The following is a 22,022-nucleotide window of genomic DNA, read 5'->3' on the forward strand; positions in this document are numbered from 1 at the left end:
GCGTACAACAGACCGCAACTCCACTCGAGACGAAAAGCGTCGCCGAGCGAGTGCCGCCTTGGAAATTCCAACGCGCAGAACTGCTGACATTGCGCGTTCTCTTCGGTGGCGAATAGATCTAACCAAGGCTCTCCCCACTGCTGAAAGAGGCCTTGCGCCACTTCGGAGTTCAGACGCCATTCGTGATCCATCATGCACCGGCGGCTGAGTTAGTCTGCTCTGGCGTTGAGAGCCCGCCAGATGTTGAACCACCAGGGTGACGCCCTGGTGTTCCAGCCATGTCCAGAGGCGCAGAGCCTCCTGACAAAGGGTCCACGACCCCACCCCGCCCTGTTTGTTGCAATACCACATGGCGGTGGTGTTGTCCGTGAACACCTGCACGACACTTCCCCTGACAGAGGGAAGGAAGGCTTTCAGTGCAAGCCGGATCGCTCTCAACTCCAACAGGTTGATGTGGAGACGAGACTCCGCCGGAGACCAGAGGCCTCTGATCTCCGCCTCTCCCATATGGCCACCCCATCCCAGGAGGGACGCATCCGTCACTACGACATGCTCTGGTTGGGGAAGGGAGAGGCTCTTGCCCTTGACCCACTCGCGGTCCGTGAGCCACCACTGCAACTGTTGTGCAGTGCCCTCCGAGATCAAGACATGGTCGGACAGGTTGCCGTGATGCTGGGCCCACTGAAACTTCAGGTCCCACTGCAGAGCCCGCATGCGCCGCCTGGCGTGATGCACTAGTAGGATGCAGGAAGCCATCAGCCCCAGAAGCCGCAACACTAGCCTGACCGAGACCCGGGATAGAGGCCGAAAGATGGGAATCAGGGCCCGTATATCCCGGACCCGCTGTTCCGGTGGATGGACCCGGAACCGCGCCGAATCGAGAACCGCTCCGATGAAGAGGAGCTTCTGAGAGGGACTCAGGTGTGACTTCGGCACGTTGATGGAAAACCCCAGCAAATGCAGGAGATCCGCCGTAGTCTGGAGGTGGGAGACGACTGCCTGGGGCGAGCCCGCCTTCAACAACCAGTCGTCGAGATAGGGGAAGACTGGAACCCCTGATCTGCGTAGATGAGCTGCGACCACCGCCATCACTTTCGTGAACACCCGAGGGGCACTGGTGAGGCCGAAGGGGAGCACGGTAAACTGAAAGTGCTCTTGGCCCACCGTGAACCGCAGGTAACGCCGGTGGGCCGGCAGGACGGGGATGTGGAAATAAGCGTCCTGCAAGTCCAACGCTACCATCCAGTCTCCAGGGTCTAGGGCAGCTAAAACCTGAGCCAACGTTAGCATCTTGAACCTTTCCTTTCGGAGGAAGGCATTGACGTTCCGGAGGTCCAAGATAGGGCGTAGGCCCCCCTTGCCCTTCTTGGGAACCAGAAAGTAGTGGGAACAACAACCACGACCTACTTCTGGACTCGGAACGCGCTCGACGGCCCCCTTGGCCAAGAGAGCCGAAACTTCCTCGCGGAGAAGATCCAAATGATCCCCCGAGATACGGTGGTGCTGCGGTGGCATGGCTGGAGGGGTCGTCTCGAAGGGGAGGGAGTAGCCCCTTCGGACGATTTGCAGCACCCACCTGTCCGATGTTATGGACCGCCAGTGGAGCAGGTGATGGCGAACTCTGCCGCCCACTGGCGTGGTATGGGCCTGAAAGCTCGGACTAGGAAGGCTTTGAGGCGGATGCTGCCGGGGTGGATGTGGGCTGACCACGTCGGCCTCCATTTCCGCCACGGCGGAAGCCACGTCCGCGACCGCGCGCAGGTTGGTTCTGCGGCTGGTGGCTTTGCGGACGTGAGGAGGCGCCCCTTCCTTGGCCACGAAAGGGGCGAAAAGCGGAGGTGTGCGCCCGCGGAGCCGAGAGGCCCAAGGACTTGGCCGTAGCCCGGGAGTCCTTAAAGCGGTTCAGCGCACTGTCCGCCTTCTCACCAAACAGGCGAGTGCCATCAAAGGGCATGTCCATGAGGGTGTTCTGGACATCCCCGGAAAATGACGTGGACCGCATCCAGGCGTGGCGGCGGAGCGCCACCGTGGTGGAAATCGCCCGACCCAGCGAGTCCGTGGTGTCAAGCCCACATCGTATGGCGTGCCGTGCTGCATCCCTCCCATCGGCCAAAGCCTGGGTAAGACGCGTCCGGCCCTCCTCCGGACACAGGGGCAGCACGTCCTCCACCGTATCCCACAGGGAATGGGAATAACGGTCCAAGAGACAGGCGGTATTTAAGGACCGCAGGCCCAAACTAAGGGACGAGAACAGTTTCTTGCCAAACTGCTCGAGTCTCTTGGAATCCCGATCCGGCGGAGCGGTCGGGAAGGAGGATTGGGAAGTAGAGGCCTGGATAACCAGACTCTCGGGGGTGGGGTGTTGGGACAGGAAACTGGGGTCGCCCGGAGCAGGGCGGTGGCGCCTGGCAACGTTCCTATCCACAGGAGGAACTGTGGAGGGCTTGGACCAGGTGCCCTGCAGAACGTCAGTGAGGGCCTCGTTGAACGGCAGCAGAGGCTCAGTGGAGCTTGCTGAGGTTTGAAGCACCTCAGTGAGGATGTTAGTCCTCACAGCCACGGCAGGCAACTCGAGCCCAAGGGCCTCGGCCGCCTTGCGCAGCACCACAGAAAATGCTGCACCCTCCTCCGAAGCCACGGTCGGAGGAGAAGTGAATCCAGTGTCTGGCGAGGTGTCCAGCCCACTGGCCTCCCCCAGTTCATCTGCCCAGTCCTGAGAAAGCTGTGACTGAACAGCCAGAGGGTCCTCGAACCCCTCCCAGTCGCCCCCTTCTTCCGATTCCTGATAAACAGGAGGAATGATCGGAACCGGACTGTAGAGATGGTAGGACTCAAGCGGCGCCGGATGCGGCGTCGGCGGACGCCGTGCCGGCGTCGGGTCCGGATGAGGGCTAAACCGGGGTGTCGGCGTCACAGGCGTCGGCGGTGACTGCGTCGGTGGTTCAGGCGTCGGCGCCAGTGGAGGAGTGACTAGGTCAACCGGCGTCGACTGGGGCCCAGGCAAGGGCCCCGCGGGGACCTGCGGCGTCGAGACCGGAGTCGTCGACGGCGCCGGGGCCGGAGCCGCCGGCACGCGAGGTCGCCCAGTCGAGTCCGCGGGGCCCGAAGGCGCGCCAGCGGGCGTCGACGGCGGGGCCAGGCTCCTCATGGCCGAGAGGAAGGCACTGATCTCCGCCGGCGCCGCGTCAGCCCCAGGGACCGGAAGGTATGGGGGCGGACGCGGCACCTGCGGCTCCACCGGAGCCGCGGGGGTGGAACCACCCTGACCCTCGGCCGAGTCGCGCGACCGGCGAGGGGAGTCCGAAGAGCGATGTCGCCTCTTGGACTTCTTCGAGCGTTTGGACTTACCCGACGACTTGGAGCCGGACGAGCGATGGCGTCGGCTAGGGCTCCGCGAGCGATCCTTGGACCTCCTCCTGGACCGGGATCGCGCACGACGCGGAGCCGAGTGGTGAAGCTCGAGAAGCTTGCGGGACCGCTCCCGCCTAGCCTTCGAAGTCAGGGCCTGACAGTCGTTGCACGACTCCGCGTCGTGGTCGGGGCCTAAGCAGTAGAGGCACCGGCGGTGGTGATCGGTCACCGACATCAGACGATGACAATCCTCACAAGCCTTGAACCCAGGCATCCTACCGGCACCAGATGTCGACAGACAAGGATCAAAAATGATCAAAAAAGATTTAGTCAAAAAAGACTAAAAGGGGTAGCTCTCCCGGATCTGCGCTTACTGGCGCGGAAAAAAGAAGAACTGACGTCAGCGCGCGAGGGCGGCGTCTAAGTACTCCGACGACGTCATCCCGGCGCACGACGCCGACGACGGACGCGGAGCCGCAGACAACGCCTAGCGACGCACAAGGGGTATTGCTGACGAAAAATCTTCCGGATCCAGTCTGACGCCTGGGGATATTCTAAGGTGAGGAATCTAACTAACGTGTTTCTTTCAGATGTTTAGAATAACGCCTGCCATAGGAACGAAATGATCTCTTCTGTTCCTTGGGTTTTTCCAACCCTACGGCCTTCAGGGTTTCTGCTTCGGCCTTCATGCGGGCCATTTCGTCATCTGCATGCACCCGAACAACGTCGTGCCAGAGAAAGGTAAGTTAGCAATCTTTTGCTGCACTTCAGGCTTTAGAGAGGTAAGTCTCAGCCAGGAATGTCTCCTCATGTGTACTCCATGACAGTACCCATGGGCCTCCAGCAATGACACATCCCCCGCTGCACTGATGATCTGGTTGGAGACCATCATGCCCTCATTCAACACCTCCTGGAAGTCTTCCCGTTTATCCCTAGGCAAGGAGTCAGCAAACCGTTGCAGGGAGTCCCATAATTATCGGTCATAGCGACCCAGCAGAGCGGAGGCACTAGCAGCCTTCATAGTCGTGGCCGACGTAGAGCACACCCTCCTCCCCAAGGAGTCCATCTTGCGACTCTCCTTATCCGGAGGAGCTGTTGAAGAGGGCGTTGTGGAATGTTGTTTCCTAGCCGCAACCACAATGACAGAGTCCGGGGTAGGGCCCACCCTGAGGAACGCCGGGTCCGAATCAGGGGCCCTGTACTTCTTCTGCAACCTTGAGGGAGCAGACTTCACCACGGCTGGTGTCAAGAAGACCTCCATGGCTGGTTCCTCCAGACCTGGAACCAAAGGGAGGAGGGGGCGTGATAGATGCGCCTTGTGTAATGTCTCGAATATCACAGAGGTAGTGGGAACTGGTACTGTCACTGAGATTCCCAATTTTGCCGCCCCTCTCATCAGTACATCTTGGAAAGTGGCAATATCATCCACTGGGGAGATTCTAGTAGGCGGTGTTTCCGATAACGTGGGGGAAAGCCGTCCAGTGCCAGAAGAGTCCGTATACCTCGTGCCTCTGGATCGAGATCTATACCTCCGTCGTCCATGCCTTGTGTGAGTGGACGATCTGTGTCTGCTCCGTGACCTCCGTTGAGATCTAGAGCGTGATCTCAGTCTGCGTGGGGTCTTAGGAGCCACTGGTAGCCGAGGAGAAGGCGGGAGCTGTGGCACCGGAGGCGGTTGTGGAGGAGGAGGAGGAGGAGGAGGAGGAGGCGGCGTAGGAGGCTTCTGAGGCAGCGGCTGAGGGAGAGGCTGCGGTTCAGGTTGCGGCCGTGGTAGAGGCAGTGGCAGGGGGTCCATTGGAGACTCTTTCTGTCCATCACCCCTTACAGGAGAACCCGGACTAGCTCTGTCCAGACTTCCGTCCACCTTTCTCTTCTTTGCGGGTCTATCCCGTGAAGAGGCTGAAGTGAACGAGGGAGAGCGTCCTCCTCTCCTAGATCCACGACTGGATATCGTAATCACTGAAGAAGTGTTACCAGGTGATCTCGTCCTCGATGTCGAACTGTGCGTCGACCTCGAACGGCTTCTCCTCGCCGTTGAACGCAAACTGCGTCCCCCCCGACGTCCCTTGTCTTTCCTCGACATCGAGCCCCTTCGTCTCGACGGTGAGCGATGTCCTTCGCCTCGACGGCGATCTCCTTCGCCGGTGTCTCAGCGTCGAAGTCGATCTATGAGTTGACGGCGAAGGAGACGAGCGGGTTCGCCTCGATGGCGAGCGGCGCTGTCTGCGGGGCTCAGTACGACGTCGATAGTGTGTCGACGTCGACTGAAGTCTTCGACGGCGACCTAGACCTAGGTCTAGGCCGGTCCCTCTCTCGACGTCGAACGACGAGGACGCCGAGATCCAGAGCCCTGGATCGACTGCGAACACACCGGTGCTTTACCTCTCGCCGTCTAACGGGATCTTCCAGCCGGTAGGCGTCGTTTCTGCTCCTTTTTCTGCCCGGAGGTCCCTCCAGTGGCTGAAGCATGGGCAGAGGATGGGGTAGGAGATCCTCCATGCCCAGAAGTCCCACCTGTTCTCTGCTTCTCCTGTGCCTGAAGGCGAATCTTCTCTCTGTCCCTCAGGGTCCTCTTGGAGAAGGCCTTGCAGATGTCACATGTAGCAGGGACATGCGAAGACGATAAGCAGAGAATACAGACATCATGTGGGTCCGTCTTGGCCATTTTCCTCCCACACTCAGGGTATTTATCAAATAAAGCCATGTTAAATAAAATAGAGTGGGTCAAACTGCACCAAACTACAGGATGCAGCAGAGAAAGGCTCCAGACGGCGAATGAACAACTTTTATCTTCAAAAAACCAATTTTAGTCCAAAAAATCCACCCAAAAGGGTAGAGCTCAATGCTCCCGGGTCCTGCTAGCAGGAGCCGGAAAAAAGAACTGAAAGTAACTTCCTTTGGCTGTGCATCCTGGGCTACCGGGGGTCTCTGGAGAGTTCCTTAAAGGCACGGTATCCTTTTAGCAGACACATAATGACAGCCTATAGGGCTTGTCTGTCCACCCCTTCCTCTCTATTGTTTAAAGGGATTTTGGTGAAGGGAGTGTGATACAATAAAGGAACATGTCAGATGTGAATAAAAATGACATTTTCGGGACTATTCATAGATTATGACTATACACAGAGATCCCCTACTACAGAAGTAGGCGTCCTTTAGATCCAGAGTGGAGAGAAAGTCACCCTGTTGAAGTAGCAGAAGCACCTGTTGTAGAGTTACCATGTGGAAGTGGTCTGACTGAATGTTGAGGTTTAGTGGCCTGTGGTCCAGTATGGGCCTGAGAGAGCAGTTTTTTTTGGGAATTAGGATGTAGAGGGAGTAAACCCCTGTGCCTTGATGAGGCAAAGGGACAGATTCTATTGGGTGTTTTTGTAATAGAGAACCTCCTGTTTGAAAAGTGCTAGATGTTCTGAGGACATCTGGTGCTGTCTGGGAGGAATGTTTGGGGGGTAGAAGTGAGTTCCAGGCAATAACCATACTGGATAATTTGTCTTACCCACATGTCTGTTGTGATGGAATTCATGACCGGTAGGAACTGTGAAACCCGTCCCCCGACAGGAGTGGAATAATCGGGGGGAAATGGAGGGAAGTCACTGTTTAGTGGTAGGGGAGGTGCGGTTGTGGTTGACACGACTTCTTCCTTTATTACTGTTGCCTCTGTATCCTCCGCGGAAGTATCCTTAGGGGGATATAGTCTGTGTCAATCTCTCTAGGGATGTGTCAACTGTCTGCCCGAAAAGATGTTCCTGATCAAACGGCTGGTTTAAAATAGCAGTCAACCTCTTGTTTGAATCCGGAAATCCGGAGCCAAGCGTGTCTGCACAACAAGACATTAGTACTGATTGCACGAGATGCGGTATCGGCTGCATCCAACGCACATTTTATTCAGGTGTTAATAAATTTGCCCTCCTTGATAAGATCGTTGGCCTTTTGCTTGTACTGGTCAGGAAGGTGTTCCATGAGCTTTTCAAGTTAGTCGTAGTGGGCTCTGTCGTATCTGGCCAATATGGCTTGGGCATTGGCGATACACCAATGGTTTGCAGCCTGTGACGCGATAAGTTTCCCTGATGCGTCGATTAATTTGGATTCCTTATCAGGGGATGGGGTGTCGCCTGTACCCTGTGAGTTTGCGTGCATTAGTTACCGCAAGGGAATCGGACCTTTAAATAAATTGGGTCATTAGGAGCCGACATTTATTTTTTTATCTACCCTGGGGTTGAAAACCCTGGCTCTTACTGTGTCCTTAAAAATTTCTGGGGCATGTTTTATCAAGCCTTTTAACATTGGCAGGGTGCTTGTTTTTTGCAGGGTGTGAAGGTTTCTAGCAAAAAATATTCGGGGGGGGGGGGGGGGGGGGGTCGGAGTGTAAGGGACTCCATGGTATAGGGCAGTTCTGGCGATTAGTTGTGCAAACCCCGTGTTGTCACCTGGTGGTGACGGCTTAGATGGACCGACATCCGGGTCATTATGTGGGTCGGGGTCTGTACTGTAGTCTTCCCAAGGGTCTACGTTATGCGAGATGGTATCTGTATCCCCACCTACATCATCGTCCGTATCTGATGTGCGAGGTGAAACTATAGGTTGTGGTGAGTGTGGAGGAGAAATCAATAAGTATGGATTAACTGGAGGAAGAAAAGGAGGTGGGCAAGTGTTAGTGCCCATGTCCTGTCTATTGGAAGGTATTCAAGGGTCCTCTGAAGTGTCCAGTTTCCTCTTTTTCAGAGGCTTGGCGACTAGTTTGCCCGTCTTTAGATCAATAAACAAAAGACTTGTTTTGGGTTCGAAAAATCAGGCTGAGTGGGCAAAATGTCCTTGTTCGGTGCCGAAGATTTCGAACTGAGCCTTCTTTGGACGGAGTCTTGAGTGTTTTTTCTGCTGCGAAGCCTATTTCCGCTCTGAAGATTTCTTTGGTTCCGATTCTTTGTCTTTATGCTTCGACACCGAGAGCTTAGATGTCAACGAAGGGTCTTTGGAAGTCCCCGGCACCAGAATGTTGTTGACTCGAGCCCGAGTCGGAAGGCTTATGTTTAAAGGGCAGGGCATCTGAAATATGTTGGAGGTGTCGACCCGAGCCGGAGGGTGAGGGTGTTACCGGGGCCTTTGATTTGGTTTTGGGGAGAGGGGTTTCGGTACTCACGGACCACTGAGCTGGGGTGACTTCTCTTCAGCTTCGGAGACGTAGATGTCTTTCGTCACCAGATTGCTACGGCTGGATTTTGGGTTCTGCTACGAAGACTTCCGGAATAGAGCTGCTTCCGCAAGACATTTTGTCACGTCGAGCCAGACCATCAAAGATTTTTTTTTCAAGCTAAACGATGCACAGACCTTGCAGTTCTTTTCTTTGTGCTCTGGGGAGAGTCAGAGATTGCACACCTCATGCAAGTCTGTGTGTGGAAACTTGGCCCCACACCAGGGACATTTTTTGAAAGGAGTCCTTTCCATTGACTGCAGGCGTGGTCGGCACGGAGAGGCCCAAAAGCCCGTGTCCAAGATGGAGGTCGAGAAGTATGTTTTGAAGATGCGTGTCGAAAAGGGAAAAGCGATCGAGGCAATAACGTCGAATAGAGAGAAATGAACGCCGAAGGGGGATTCGAAGCAGATATCGACCCGGAGCGCAGCAATGTACATCCGAACCCGATGGCGGGAAAAAAACAATGTAAGGATGGAGTCGATACCCATGTGCACTATCATCCTAGGGAGGAGTCACCTACCTCGTGACTACAAAGACTTCTTCCAGGACAAAAACAAGTGCAAACAGAGCCCAACACCAGACGGAGATCTATGCAAAAGTATACAATCTGCAGCTCATATGCCTCGAACAGCGTGATTTAAGAATGGGACACAAACAGTGCAGCAATGAGATTTTCAACCTCTCTCAAACCAGGGACATAGACTCCTTTTAAAAAAAAAATATATGCATGCGGATTACATCCAGGCCATTAACCAATGCTTTAAACAAGCTACATGAGATGTTTCTGGAAGCTTACCTGGTTCTGAAGGCTTTGCTCCGCTGCCTCCACTGCTTCCTTTACCCCAGCTCATCAATCGACCACCTGGTGCAAGCAGCTGACTATTGTAGTCGATGGCCCCAGGCTGCGCAAAGAGAAATCATTTTCAATGGTACAAGTACTCAGATAAAAGATAGAATTTAGGTTTCTTAGCTCTTTGGCTGCAGATTGAAGTGCAATGTGAAAAGAAAGGAATATGCTACTTACCAGTATGCATCTGTTCTTGGCATGTAGAGCTGCAGATCTATACACTGTGCATAGATCGCCCTCTGGTAATGGGCCCGGATGTTTGCAGTTTGTTTTTCCTCTTGGAAAGTCTTTGGGAGTCACGAGGTCGGTGACTCCTCCTCTGGTTAGTATTGCGCATGGGCTTCGGCTCCATCCTCAGATTGTTTTTCGCCAGCAGGGAAAGATGGAGCGTAGTAGTAACAGTAAAGAAACCCATGTGTATTGTATCTAAATAAGATAAGACTGGAACGGATACAGGTAGCCGGAGAGGCGGGTGGGTGTGTATAGATCTGCAGCTCTACATGCCAAGAACAGATGCATACTGTTAAGTAGCATATTCCGTTCGAGGCATATGAGCTGCAGATTATACACTGTGCATAGATTATATAGCAGTACCCAACCCTAGCGGCGAACACCGGCATCCGTTGCAGTGGTTTGGAACAGTGTTTTTAGTACAGCTTGGCCCACACTAGCTTGTTGCTTGATTTGCACATCTACACAATGTTTTGTGAAGGTGTGTGGTGTTGACCATGTCGCTGCTTTGCAGATGGCATCTAGTGGTATGTTCCCTAGGAAAGCCATCGAAGCCCCTATCTTCCTTGTAGAGAGGGCTTTAGGGTGAACCAATAGCGTTCGTTTTGCTTTGTGGTAGCAAATCTGTATGCATTTTACAATCCACCTAGCTATCCCCGATTTGGAAAAATGTTGCCTTTGTGTGGTGGGGAGAAGGAAACAAATAGCTGTCTGGTTTTCCTGAAAGGTTGTGTTCTCTGGATGTAGTAAAGTAAAGCCCTTTTAACATCCAGTGTGTGTAAGGCTCGTTCTGCAACTGTTTGGGGTTGCGAGAAAAAGACTGGTAATTCTACCGACTGGTTTAGATGGAATGGAGAAATGACTTTGGGTAGAAATTTGGGATTGGTGCGGAGTACAACCTTGTGATGCATCTGAAGAAAAGGTTCCTGTATAGTGAATGCTTGTATTTCACTACCTCTTCTGAGGGAAGGAATATGCTACTTACCAGTATGCATCTGTTCTTGGCATGTAGAGCTGCAGAGTTGTACACTTAGCATAGGTCGCCATCTGGTGTTGGGCCCGGATGTTTGCAGTTTGTTTTTCTTCTTGGACCGTCTTTGGAAGTCACGAGTTTGGTGACTCCTCCTTCGGTCCGTACTGCGCATGGGCTTCGGCTCCATCCTCAGATTGTTTTTCGCCAACAGGGAAATGATGGAGCGTAGTAATAACAGTGAGAAACCCATGTGTGTTGTATCTAAATAAGATGGACTGGAACGGATACAGGTAGCCGGGGAGGCGGGTGGGCGTGTACAACTCTGCAGCTCTACATGCCAAGAACAGATGCATACTGGTAAGTAGCATATTCCGTTCGAGGCATATGAGCTGCAGATTGTACACTTAGCATAGATTATATAGCAGTACCCAACCTTAGCGGCGACCACCGGTATCCGTTGCAGCTGTTTGAAAGAGTGTTTTTAGTACAGCCTGGCCCACCCTAGCTTGCTGCTGGGAATGCACATCTACACAGTAGTGTTTTGTGAATGTGTGCGGTGTAGACCATGTGGCTGCCTTGCATATGTCATCTAAGGGTATATTCCCTAGAAAAGCCATAGAAGCCCCTAACTTTCTTGTAGAGTGGGCTTTAGGGGGAACAGATAATGTTCTCTTTGCCTTCTGATAGCAAATTTGTATGCATTTTACAATCCACCTAGCTATCCCTGATTTTGAGATGGGGTTGCCTTTATGTGGTGGAGAAAAGGAAACGAACAACTGTTTGGTCTTCCTGAAGGGTTGCGTTCTTTGTATGTAATATAGCAACGCTCTTTTCACATCTAGTGTGTGTAAGGCCCTTTCCGCAACAGATTGGGGTTGCGAAAAGAAGACAGGTAATTCCACTGATTGATTGAGGTGGAAGGGGGTAATGACTTTGGGCAGGAACTTCGGATTAGTTCGAAGTATGACCTTGCTGTGATGCATTTGTATGTAAGGTTCCTGTATGGTGAACGCTTGTATTTCACCAACCCTTCTAAGGGAAGTGATAGCTACAAGGAAAGCTGTTTTCCAGGTGAGAAATTGTAGCTCACATTTGTGCATTGGTTCGAAGGGCGGACCCATTAGTCGTGTAAGGACCAAATTTAGATTCCATACAGGGGAGGGTGGTGCCCTGGGAGGAATTACTCGTTTAAGGCCTTCCATGAAGGCTTTAATAGCGGGCACTCTGAAGAGTGACAAATGCTGTCTGTTTTGTAGATAGGCAGCGATCGCTGCTAGGTGTAGGCGTATGGATGAATACGCCAGGTTACACCTGTGAAGATGGAGCAGATAGCATATGATGTGTTGTATGGATGCATCTAGAGGGTTGATTGTATTGTTACGGCAGTACATTACAAATCTTTTCCACTTTGCGGCATAGCATGCTCTAGTGGTAGGACGTCTGGCTTCCATGATGATGTTCATGCAATCAGGGGGAAGGTTAAGGTACCCGAATTCTAAGATTTCAGGAGCCAGATCGCCAGGTTGAGCTGAGCTGGGTCCGGGTGCCTGATTTCTCCATGGTTCTGGGTTAGGAGGCATGGGGAAAGGTGCAGTTTTTGATGTGGTACCACTGATAGTTGTAGTAGCGTGGTGTACCACGGCTGTCTGGCCCACGTCGGAGCTACCAGAATGAGTGTGAGGGAGTGCTGTTGTAGTTTCCTGACCACTAATGGAATTAGTGGGAGAGGTGGAAAGGCGTATGCAAATCTGCCTGACCAGTTCATCCATATCGCATTGCCCTTGGACAATGGGTGTGGGTATCTGGCGGCGAAGCTTGGGCATTTTTTGTTTTCGTGGGTGGCGAAGAGGTCTATTTGAGGATGCCCCCACTGTTGGAAGAATGGGTGAAGAACTTGTGGATGCAGTTCCCATTCGTGTAGTTGTTGAGTCTGTCTGCTGAGCAGATCTGCTATGGTGTTTTGTACGCCTGGAACATGTTGTGCCAGGAGAAAAATGTTTTGGGGAATTGCCCATCTCCATATGCTCTGGGCTAAGCGGGAGAGCTGGGGAGAGTGTGTCCCCCCCTGTTTCTGTATATAATACATCGCAGTCATGTTGTCTGTGCGAATGAGGACTGCTTTGCCTGAAATCTGCTTTTGGAAAGATTTTAGGGCTAGAAAGATCGCCAAGAGCTCCAGATGGTTGATGTGGAGCGATTTTTGCTGTGGCGTCCATAGACCTTGCATTGTGAGGTGTAAGAGGTGCGCTCCCCAGCCGGAGAGCGATGCGTCCGCTGTTAGAGTCACTTGGGGAACCGGGTCCAGGAACGGCCGTCCCTTGGAAAGGTTTGTGGTGTTCCACCACTGCAGAGAGTGATGTGTGCGGCCGTCCACCAACACCAGATCCGTCAGCTGACCCTGGGCCTGGTTCCACTGTTGTGCTAGGCACTCCTGAAGTGGACGCATGTGGAGTCTTGCATGGGGCACTATGAAGATGCAAGATGCCATCATCCCTATTAGCTTCATAAACACTCTTGCTGGTAGAGAGTGTTGAGGAAGGAATATTTTGCGTAAGGCTAGAATGCTTGTGATTCTGGCTGAGTTTGGATAGGCAATACCTTTTGAGGTGTCTATGGTGGCCCCGAGATATTGCTTTGTGTGAGATGGTATGAGGTGGGACTTTTGGTAGTTCACCGTGAAGCCTAGCTGATGAAGCAGTTGGATGGTGCTGTTTGTATGTTGCACGCATTGGTGGTAGGACGCGGCTTTTATGAGCCAGTCGTCTAAGTAAGGGAAGACGTGAATATGTTGACGTCTGAGGTGTGCTGCTACTACTGCTAGGCATTTGGTAAACACCCGTGGTGCAGTGGTGACCCCGAAGGGGAGAACCTTGAATTGGTAATGTTGCCCGTCCACCACGAACCTGAGGTATTTTCTGTGAGAGGGGTGTATTGGAATGTGAAAGTACGCGTCTTTCAGATCCAGTGTTGTGAGAAAGTCTCCCTGGCAGAGGAGTGGGAGGACTTGTTGTAAGGTGACCATGTGAAAGTGGTCTGAATGTATGTAGGCATTTAGAGGCCGGAGATCCAGAATGGGTCTGAGGGTCTCGTCTTTCTTTGGGATTAAGAAATATAGGGAGTAGACCCCTAGATTTCGTTGATTGCCGGGTACCTGCTCTATGGCGTGTTTCTGGAGGAGCGAGAGTACCTCTTGTTTGAGCAGTGTGGAATGCTCTTGGGACATTGGACGGTGCCTTGGTGGGATATTGGGTGGGGTAGATGTTAGCTCGAGGCAGTACCCTGACCGAATGATTTGGGTCACCCATTTGTCCGATGTTATGGACTCCCATACGTGGATAAAATCTTGTAGTCTGCCCCCGACCGGAGTGGAATGGTCTGGGGGGAGCGAAGGGGAGTCATTGTGCGGGTGGGGTGGCAGAACGGGTATTGTTGGTTTTGCCCCTGCCCTTATTGTTGTTGCCTCTGTAACCACCTCTTTGGTTGCCCTTTGAAAAGGTATTTTGAGGAGGGGATTTGTAGGAGGTAGAGGCATTATCGGTGGAGGAGCCTCTACCTGTGCCACGAAAGGACGAGCGTCGAAAGGAACGCTTAGAGGCTTGGGTCTGGAGCGCTCCCATAGACTTCGCTGTGTCTGTATCTTTCTTCATTTTTTCGAGCGCTTCGTCTACCTTTGGGCCAAAGAGTGTTTGCTGGTCAAAGGTGTGATTAAGTATTGATGTCTGGACCTCAGGCTTGAACCCTGATATCCTGAGCCAGGCATGGCGGCGAAGCAGGACACTGGTGTTTATGGCTCTAGAAGCAGTGTCTGCTGCATCGAGGGCACACTTAATGGAGGTGTTTGTGATTAGTTTGCCCTCCTGTATCAGGTCATGAGCTTGACGTTTGTATTTCTCTGGAAGGTGCTGCATAAGAGCCTCTAATTCATCATAGTGTGCTCTATCATATCGCGCAAGCAGTGCTTGTGTATTTGCAATGCGCCACATGTTTGCAGCCTGGTAGGCGGTGCGTTTACCAGACGCGTCCAGAAGTTTAGATTCCTTGTCTGGTGGTGGGGCATCTCCTGAGGATTGGGAGTTAGCCCGCTTTCTAGCTGTGGAGACAACTAGGGAATCTAGAGGAGCAGGGCCCTTGATGTATGCAGGGTCTGTGGGTGCCGCCTTGTACTTCTTCTCTATTCTAGGGTTTAGTACTCTGGCTCTGACAGGGTCTTTGAATACCTCTGTAGCGTGCTTGGTGACACCCTTAAGCATGGGTAAAATAGCAGTGGAACGATCTTGTAAATCAAATGTATCCAGTAGGAAGTCTTCTTCCACTGGTTCAGTGTGCATGTCCACCCCATGGTAGTGTGCTGCTCTCTGCACTAAATGGTGAAACCCTAAAGAGTCCTCTGGAGGAGACGGCCTTGATGGGTATAGGTCGTCTTGAGGTACATTGGGTACATCAGGGTTATTATAATCCTCCCATGGATCTGGGGTCCCTGGTGGAGTGGAATCCATTGGGGCGTCCCCTGGGTCATTGTCCGGGTCCCCGTCATCCGGATCTGGGGATGGGGCCGGATCGTAGTGAGGTAAAGGTGGAGGGGGTGGTGGTGGGAGGGGGGGTGGCAGTGGGGAGGGTACTCTAAGGGGAGAAGTAGCTGAGTCCCTCTTTTTGGGTGGAGGAGGAGGAGCCGGAGCCTCAAGGCGACGCTTCTTAGTAATCACAGTCAAAAGGCCAGTCTTTGGATCTCTGGACAAAGTCTTTTGTAAAGGGTCTGGTGTAAACAGAGCCAATGGCGCCGAGTCGTTTGTCGGCACCGGCGATTTCGGAACCGGAGGTTTCGATGTTCTGTGTACGCCATGCTTTTTGGAGGTCTCCGTGTGTTTCGGCGTCGAATGCTGTTTCGGCGCCGGAGCGTCGGTGTCGACCGATTTCTGTTTGTGTTTGGTCGGCGCCGAGTGTCCAGGCTTCGGCACCGGTGGTTTCGGAGTCGAGCTGGATTTTGCAGGCTTCGGTGCCGAGTGGTGTTTATCGGCACCGGGCGTCGGCTGGCTCGATCCCGAGCTGCCGTGAGACTTTGAGTGCTTCGACACCGGGCCCGAAGGTGGGGTGATCGAGGCTTTGGTTTTGCCCAGGCCGGCAGGCGAGGGAGTAACCGGAGTCTCTTTGGTTTTCGGTGCGGGGCTGGGAGGGGGCATTGTACTCACGGCCCGCTGTCCTGGTGTTACGTCCTCCAGGTCTGAGTCGTCGGCCTCGGAAGCGCTGACGATGTCTTCTCCCAGTTCGGTGTGTGTCTGCCCCGAAGCTTCGGCGTCGTCTCCGAAGATGTCCGGTGGAGCTGTCGAGGATGAGTGCGCCATGGTGCGTCGAGCCCTTCGATCTCGGATCGTTTTCTTCGATCGAAAAGACTTGCAGGCGGGGCAGTCTCGAGCCTCGTGTTCCGGAGAGAGGCAAAGGTTACACACCTGATGGAGGTCGGTGTGGGGAAATTTAGACCCACATTTTGGGCACTTTTTAAACGGAGTCCTTTCCATCGGCCGGGACCGGAGTCGCGGAGGGCCCGAAGGCCGGTGTCGATGTACGGGATGGAAAAAGTGCCGCTTCGAGAGATGAAGATGAAGGAACTCGAAGAATCGAGGATTTTCCGTCGAGGCTGGAACCGTAGAAGTTCGAAGCCGGAGCACGAAGTATCACATCCGAGCCCGATGGCGGAAAAAAACAATCTGAGGATGGAGCCGAAGCCCATGCGCAGTACGGACCGAAGGAGGAGTCACCAAACTCGTGACTTCCAAAGACGGTCCAAGAAGAAAAACAAACTGCAAACATCCGGGCCCAACACCAGATGGCGACCTATGCTAAGTGTACAATCTGCAGCTCATATGCCTCGAACGTGATGGCCACTAGAAAAGCTGTTTTCCATGTGAGGAATTGCAGCTCACATTTATGTAATGGTTCGAAAGAGGGTCCCATTAACCGTGTGAGGACTATATTCAAGTTCCAAACAGGTGAGGGTGGCACTCTGGGTGGAATTACTCTTTTGAGGCCTTCCATAAAGGCTTTGATGGCAGGCACTTTGAAAAGTGAGAGGTGCTGCCTGTTTTGTAAATAGGCAGCAATTGCAGCAAGGTGTAACGGAATGGACGTATATGCTAGGTTACACCTTTGTAAATGGAGTAAATAACATACAATGTGTTGTATGGATACATTTAAGGGATTGATTGTGTTGTTGTGGCAGTAAATAACAAATCTTTTCCACTTTGCTGCATAGCACGCCCTAGTAGTAGGGCGTCTATCTTCTCTGATAATGTTCATCCCATCAGGGGGAAGGTTAAGGTATCCAAATTCTAGGACCTCAGGAGCCAGATCGCAAGGTTGAGCTGAGCTGGGTCCGGGTGCCTGATCTCTCCATGGTTCTGGGTTAGGAGGCATGGTGAGAGGCGTAGCTTTTGGTGTGGTACTACTGAGTTCCAGCAGTGTGGTGTACCACGGTTGTCTGGCCCATGTTGGAGCTACTAAGATCAGTGTTAGGGAATGCTTCTGTAGCTTCCGCACCACTAATGGAATTAGTGGGAGAGGTGGAAAAGCGTATGCAAATTTGTTTGACCAGTTCATCCATATTGCATTGCCTTTGGACAATGGGTGTGGATATCTGGCGGCGAAGCATGGGCATCTTTTGTTTTCGTGGGTGGCGAATAGGTCTATGTGTGGATGCCCCCACTTCTGAAAGAACGGGTGAAGAACCTGTGGGTGAAGTTCCCATTCGTGGATCTGCTGTGTCTGTCTGCTCAGCAGATCTGCCACGGTGTTTTGTACTCCTGGGACGTGTTGGGCTAGGAGAAAAATCTTTTGTGGAATTGCCCATCTCCATATGCTCTGTGCTAACAGAGAGCTGTGGAGAGTGTGCGCCCCCCCGTTTTTGAATGTAGTACATGGCAGTCATGTCTGTGCGAATGAGGACTGTCTTGCCTGAAATCTGCACCTGGAAGGATTTTAGGGCGAGGAAGATCGCCAGTAACTCCAGATGGTTTATGTGGAGTAACTTCTGTTGCGGCGTCCATGTGGCCTGTGCTGTGAGATGTAACAGATGAGCTTCCCAGCCGGAGAGCGATGCATCTGCCGTTAGGATTATTTGTGGAACCGGGTCCAGGAACGGTCGACCTCTGGAAAGGTTTGTGGTGTTCCACCACTGCAGAGAGCGATGGGTGCGACCGTCTACCAACACCAGATCTGTCAGTTGTCCCTGGGCCTGGTTCCACTGGCGCGCCAAGCACTCTTGGAGTGGACGCATTTGGAGTCTTGCATGGGGCACTATAAAGATGCAACAGGCAATCATCCCTATGAGCTGCATAAACACTCTTGCTGGGAGAGAGTGTTGATAGGAATTTTTGACGCAGCGCCTGTATTTTTGCAATCCTGGCAGGATTGGGATAGGCTATGGCTTTTGAGGTGTCTATGGTGGCACCGAGATATTGTTTTGTGTGTGATGGTACCAGGTGGGATTTTTGATGGTTCACCGTGAAACCTAGCTGGTGAAGTAGTTGGACTGTAGCGGCGGTATGTTGCACACATTGTTGGTAAGACGTGGCCTTTATCAGCCAATCGTTCAGATAGGGGAAGACGTGAATGTGCTGTCTTCTGAGGTGTGCAGCCACTACTGCTAGGCACTTGGTGAAAACGAAAAGTTTCTTACCTGTCGGTGTAGTTTTGCAGCTTGAAGATCTTTCTGGATTCACTATGCTGTGCATTATTCCGCGATCTTGTGGTTGGGTCCGGATTCGTAGTCTTTTCTTTGTTTTTTTTTTTTTTTTTTTGTAGCCCAGGTGGGCGTCGACGTCCACCATTTGGTGCACCTCCCGTGACGTCGTCGTGCTTCCTGCGGAAGTCCCACCTTTGGGGCGCCATCTTCGGGTTCTTTTTTCCCTGTTTTTTTTTTTTTTTTTTTTTTTAACCCTAGGCGATTGATTAATCCTTTTGTCCATATTTCTGTACGTATCCACCTTTTTTGATCCTATCCATTTCACCCCCTCTTCCTCCAGCCTCATCTTCCTGGCGGAGGTGGGTGGGTTCGCTAGTGAATCCAGAAAGATCTTCAAGCTGCAAAACTACACCGACAGGTAAGAAACTTTTCGTTTTGCAGCGTGAATCTTTCTGAATTCACTATGCTGTGCATAGATTTTGTAGCGGTTTTCCTATTTTTGTGGTGGCTGGGTGGAAGATGATCGCTGGTCGTTGAAAATGTGTTGTAGCACCTTCTGTCCGACCTGTGCTTCCTTATTCATTTGAATGTCCACGCAGTAGTGCTTTGTGAACGTGTGCACAGATGCCCAAGTTGCTGCGAGACAAATGTCTTGGATGGGCGTGTTTGCCAGGAAGGCAACTGTGGCCCCCTTCTTCCTTGTGGAGTGAGCTTGTGGCCCCTCCGTTAGCTCCTGTCCCGCCTGTTTGTGACAGAATTGGATAGTGAGGGCAATCCATCTAGCGATGGTGCCCTTGGTCACTGGTCTACCCATGAAGCTAGTAGCAAAGGACACAAACAGCTGCTTCGACTTCCTGAGTTCTTTGGTTCTTTCAATGTAGTGCATCACCGCTCTTCTGGCATCGAGGGTGTGCAGGGCCTTTTCTGCATTTGTAGTCGGGTTTTGGAAGAAACTCGGTATCTGTATACTCTGATTCATGTGAAACGCCGACACTACCTTGGGCATGAAGTGTGGGTCCGTCCTCAGGACTACCCTGTCCTTGTGAATTTGAATGTAGGGCTCCTGTAGCGTTAGTGCTTGAAGCTCGCTCACTCTGCGTAGTGAGGTTATGGCCACTAGAAAGGCAGTCTTCATCGTCAACATTTGTAGATTGGCCTTGTGAATGGGTTCAAACGGCGCCTTCATGAGCTCCGTCAGAACCACGTTTAAATTCCATGCCGGCGGCGGCAACCTTTTCGGGGGTGCCATTCTTTTGGCTCCCTCCATGAATCTCTTCACCACCTGCGAGCTGAAGAAACTTCCACCCTTCTCACCTCTGGTGTAGGCAACGATCGCTGCTAGGTGCACCCTTAGGGAGCTCGAGCAGAGGTTACTCTTTAGAAGGTGTGTGAGGTACCTCAGCACCGTTGAGTCTCTTGTCATTCTGTTGTGCAGGCCCTTCTTCCTGCACCACACCGTGAATCTCTTCCACTTTGCGCTGTAGCACTTTCTTGTAGTAGGTTTCCTTGCCTCCCGTAGCACTCGCATAGTGCTCTGAGGTAACCTTAGGTGTGCGAACTCTAGGTCTTCAGGAGCCATGCTGCTAGGTTGAGGGTCTCTGGCTCTGGGTGCAGGACCTCCCCGTTTTGCATTGAGAGCAGGTCTTTTCTTCGCTCGAACCTGTACGGATTGCCTTGCGCCATTTCTTGAATCTGTGAGAACCATGTCTGCCTCGCCCACTGTGGGGCCACCAGGATCAGAGTCATGTTGCTGGTTCTGCACTTGTCGAGCACTCTGTGCAACAGGGGTATCGGTGGAAAGGCGTAGGCAAATGTCCTCGACCAGCTTATCCATAGGGCATTTCCCTTGGATTGCTGATCTGGTTGCCTGGACGCGAAGCTTTGGCATTTTGCATTGTGGCGTGTTGCAAAAAGGTCTATTGTGGGAGTCCCCCATCTCCGGAAGAGTTTCTCCGCTTCCTGGCCATTGAGCTCCCACTCGTGCGATGCTGAGGTCTGCCTGCTTAGCCAGTCTGCCTCCACATTGTCCTTCCCCGGTAGGTGAATTGCCAGTAGATCTATCCTGAGAGGTATGGCCCATCTCCAAATCTCCTGAGCTAGGGATGAGAGGGGAAACGACTGTGTCCCCCCTTGTTTGTTGATGTAGAACATCGCCGTGGTGTTGTCTGTCTGCACCAACACCCTCTGCCCGCACAGGTGTCTCTGGAATGCCTTCAGGGCTAGCAGTATTGTTTTCAACTCGAGGTAGTTGATGTGGCGGACCGCGTCTGCCGGAGCCCATAGACCCCTCACTCTGAGGTTGTCCATGTGCGCTCCCCATCCCATCTGCGATGCGTCCGTGGTAATGGTCACTGTTGGGCTTGGTGGTGTCAGGCTTCTCCCTGTTGTTATGTTGTCTCTGTTCCACCAAGTTATCTCCTCCTGCACTGCGTGCGTAACAACCACTAGATCCTCCCAACTTCCGTTTGCTTGTGACCATTGCTGTTGCAGCCATTCCTGGAATGGTCTCATGTGCAGGCGTACATTCGGCACCAGCTGGATACAGGACGCCATCATCCCCATCATCTTGCTCACCGCCCTCACTGTCAGAGCTCGCCCCTTCTGGTAGAGCTGCGTCTCCTTCAGTAGGGCATCTGTCCTCCTGTCGCTGGGCACTACTGTACTCTTGAGGGAGTTGATCTGTGCCCCCAGGAAAATCTTTACCTGCTCCGGTTCCAGCGATGATTTTCCCCAGTGGATGGAAAATCCCAGATTTGTGAGGGTGTCCGTTACGCGTTTTGCGTGCCTCTCGCACTTCTCGTGTGAGTTTGCCTTGACCAGCCAGTCGTCCAAGTAGGGGTATACGTGTATGCCCTGCTTTCGTAGGTGTGCCGCTACCGCCGACAGGCATTTTGTAAAGACCCTTGGCGCTGATTTTAATCCGAAGGCCAGGGTTGTGAACTGGTAGTGTTCCTGTTCGATGTTGAATCTTAGGAGGCCCTTGTGCCTTCTGTTTATTGGGATGTGAAGGTAGGCATCCTTGAGGTCCACGGTGACCATGAAGTCCCCTTCTCTTATCTGTGGCAGTACCTCCTGCAGTGAAGTCATTTTGAACCTTTGTGTCTTGACGAACTTGTTTAGGTACCGGAGGTCCAGTATGGGTCTGAGGTCTCCGTCTACCTTCGGAACCACGAAGTAGTTTGAGTAGACCCCTTTGTTGCGTTCCCTGAACGGCACTGTCTCTATGGCTCCCTTTTGCAGGAGTTTCCGTGTTTCTTCTCTGAGTATTGCCAGTTCTTGGGCCGATCTCTGTCTTCCCTTCGGCTTTCTGTTTGGAGGTCTTTTCTCCAACTCTACGCAGTATCCGTGCTGCACGATGTTCCGTATCCACTTGTCTGTGGTTATGCGCCGCCACTCCTGAAGGTAGAACCTCAGCCTTCCGCCTACCGGTGACGTATGCTCGTAGGCTCTTGGATCTTCTCTTCCCCCTGATGACACCTTTTTGCGCCTCACCCTTGGGGGCCTGACGAGGGTGGGCGTCTTCTTGCGTGCTGAGTCACTTCGAGGAGGGCTGATCGCCCCCTCTCCTCCTTTGGCCACGTCCGTTCCCTCTCCCTCGAAAGGACTGGCCCCGAGGTTGATATTGCCAGCTTTGCTTCTGCTGACTTTGTCCGTGACCTTCGCCCTGCTGACCTTGTTGGAACGCCTGGTGCGACGTCCCCTGTTGGCTTCCACCCCTACCGTAGGGTCTCCTCGAGGGATTTCCTCGTCTCATTCC

General features: G+C 52.7%; 1 protein-coding gene across 13 annotated transcripts in view; it reads right to left on the reverse strand.

The window, feature by feature from the left end:
• LOC146786091 (eukaryotic translation initiation factor 4 gamma 1-like) overlaps nucleotides 1-22,022 on the reverse strand; it is a 1,219,153-nt gene that overhangs the window by 304,983 nt on the left and 892,148 nt on the right. For all 13 annotated transcript variants that reach the window (XM_085635575.1, XM_085635572.1, XM_085635570.1 and 10 more), the window contains one exon: nucleotides 9,336-9,441. In XM_085635575.1, coding sequence (XP_085491701.1) covers nucleotides 9,336-9,441 — 106 coding nt within the window. The remainder of the gene's footprint in view (nucleotides 1-9,335; nucleotides 9,442-22,022) is intronic.

Source organism: Triturus cristatus, chromosome 11 (genome assembly GCF_964204655.1).
Source record: "Triturus cristatus chromosome 11, aTriCri1.1, whole genome shotgun sequence".
In the NCBI taxonomy this organism is placed as follows: Eukaryota; Metazoa; Chordata; class Amphibia; order Caudata; family Salamandridae; genus Triturus; species Triturus cristatus.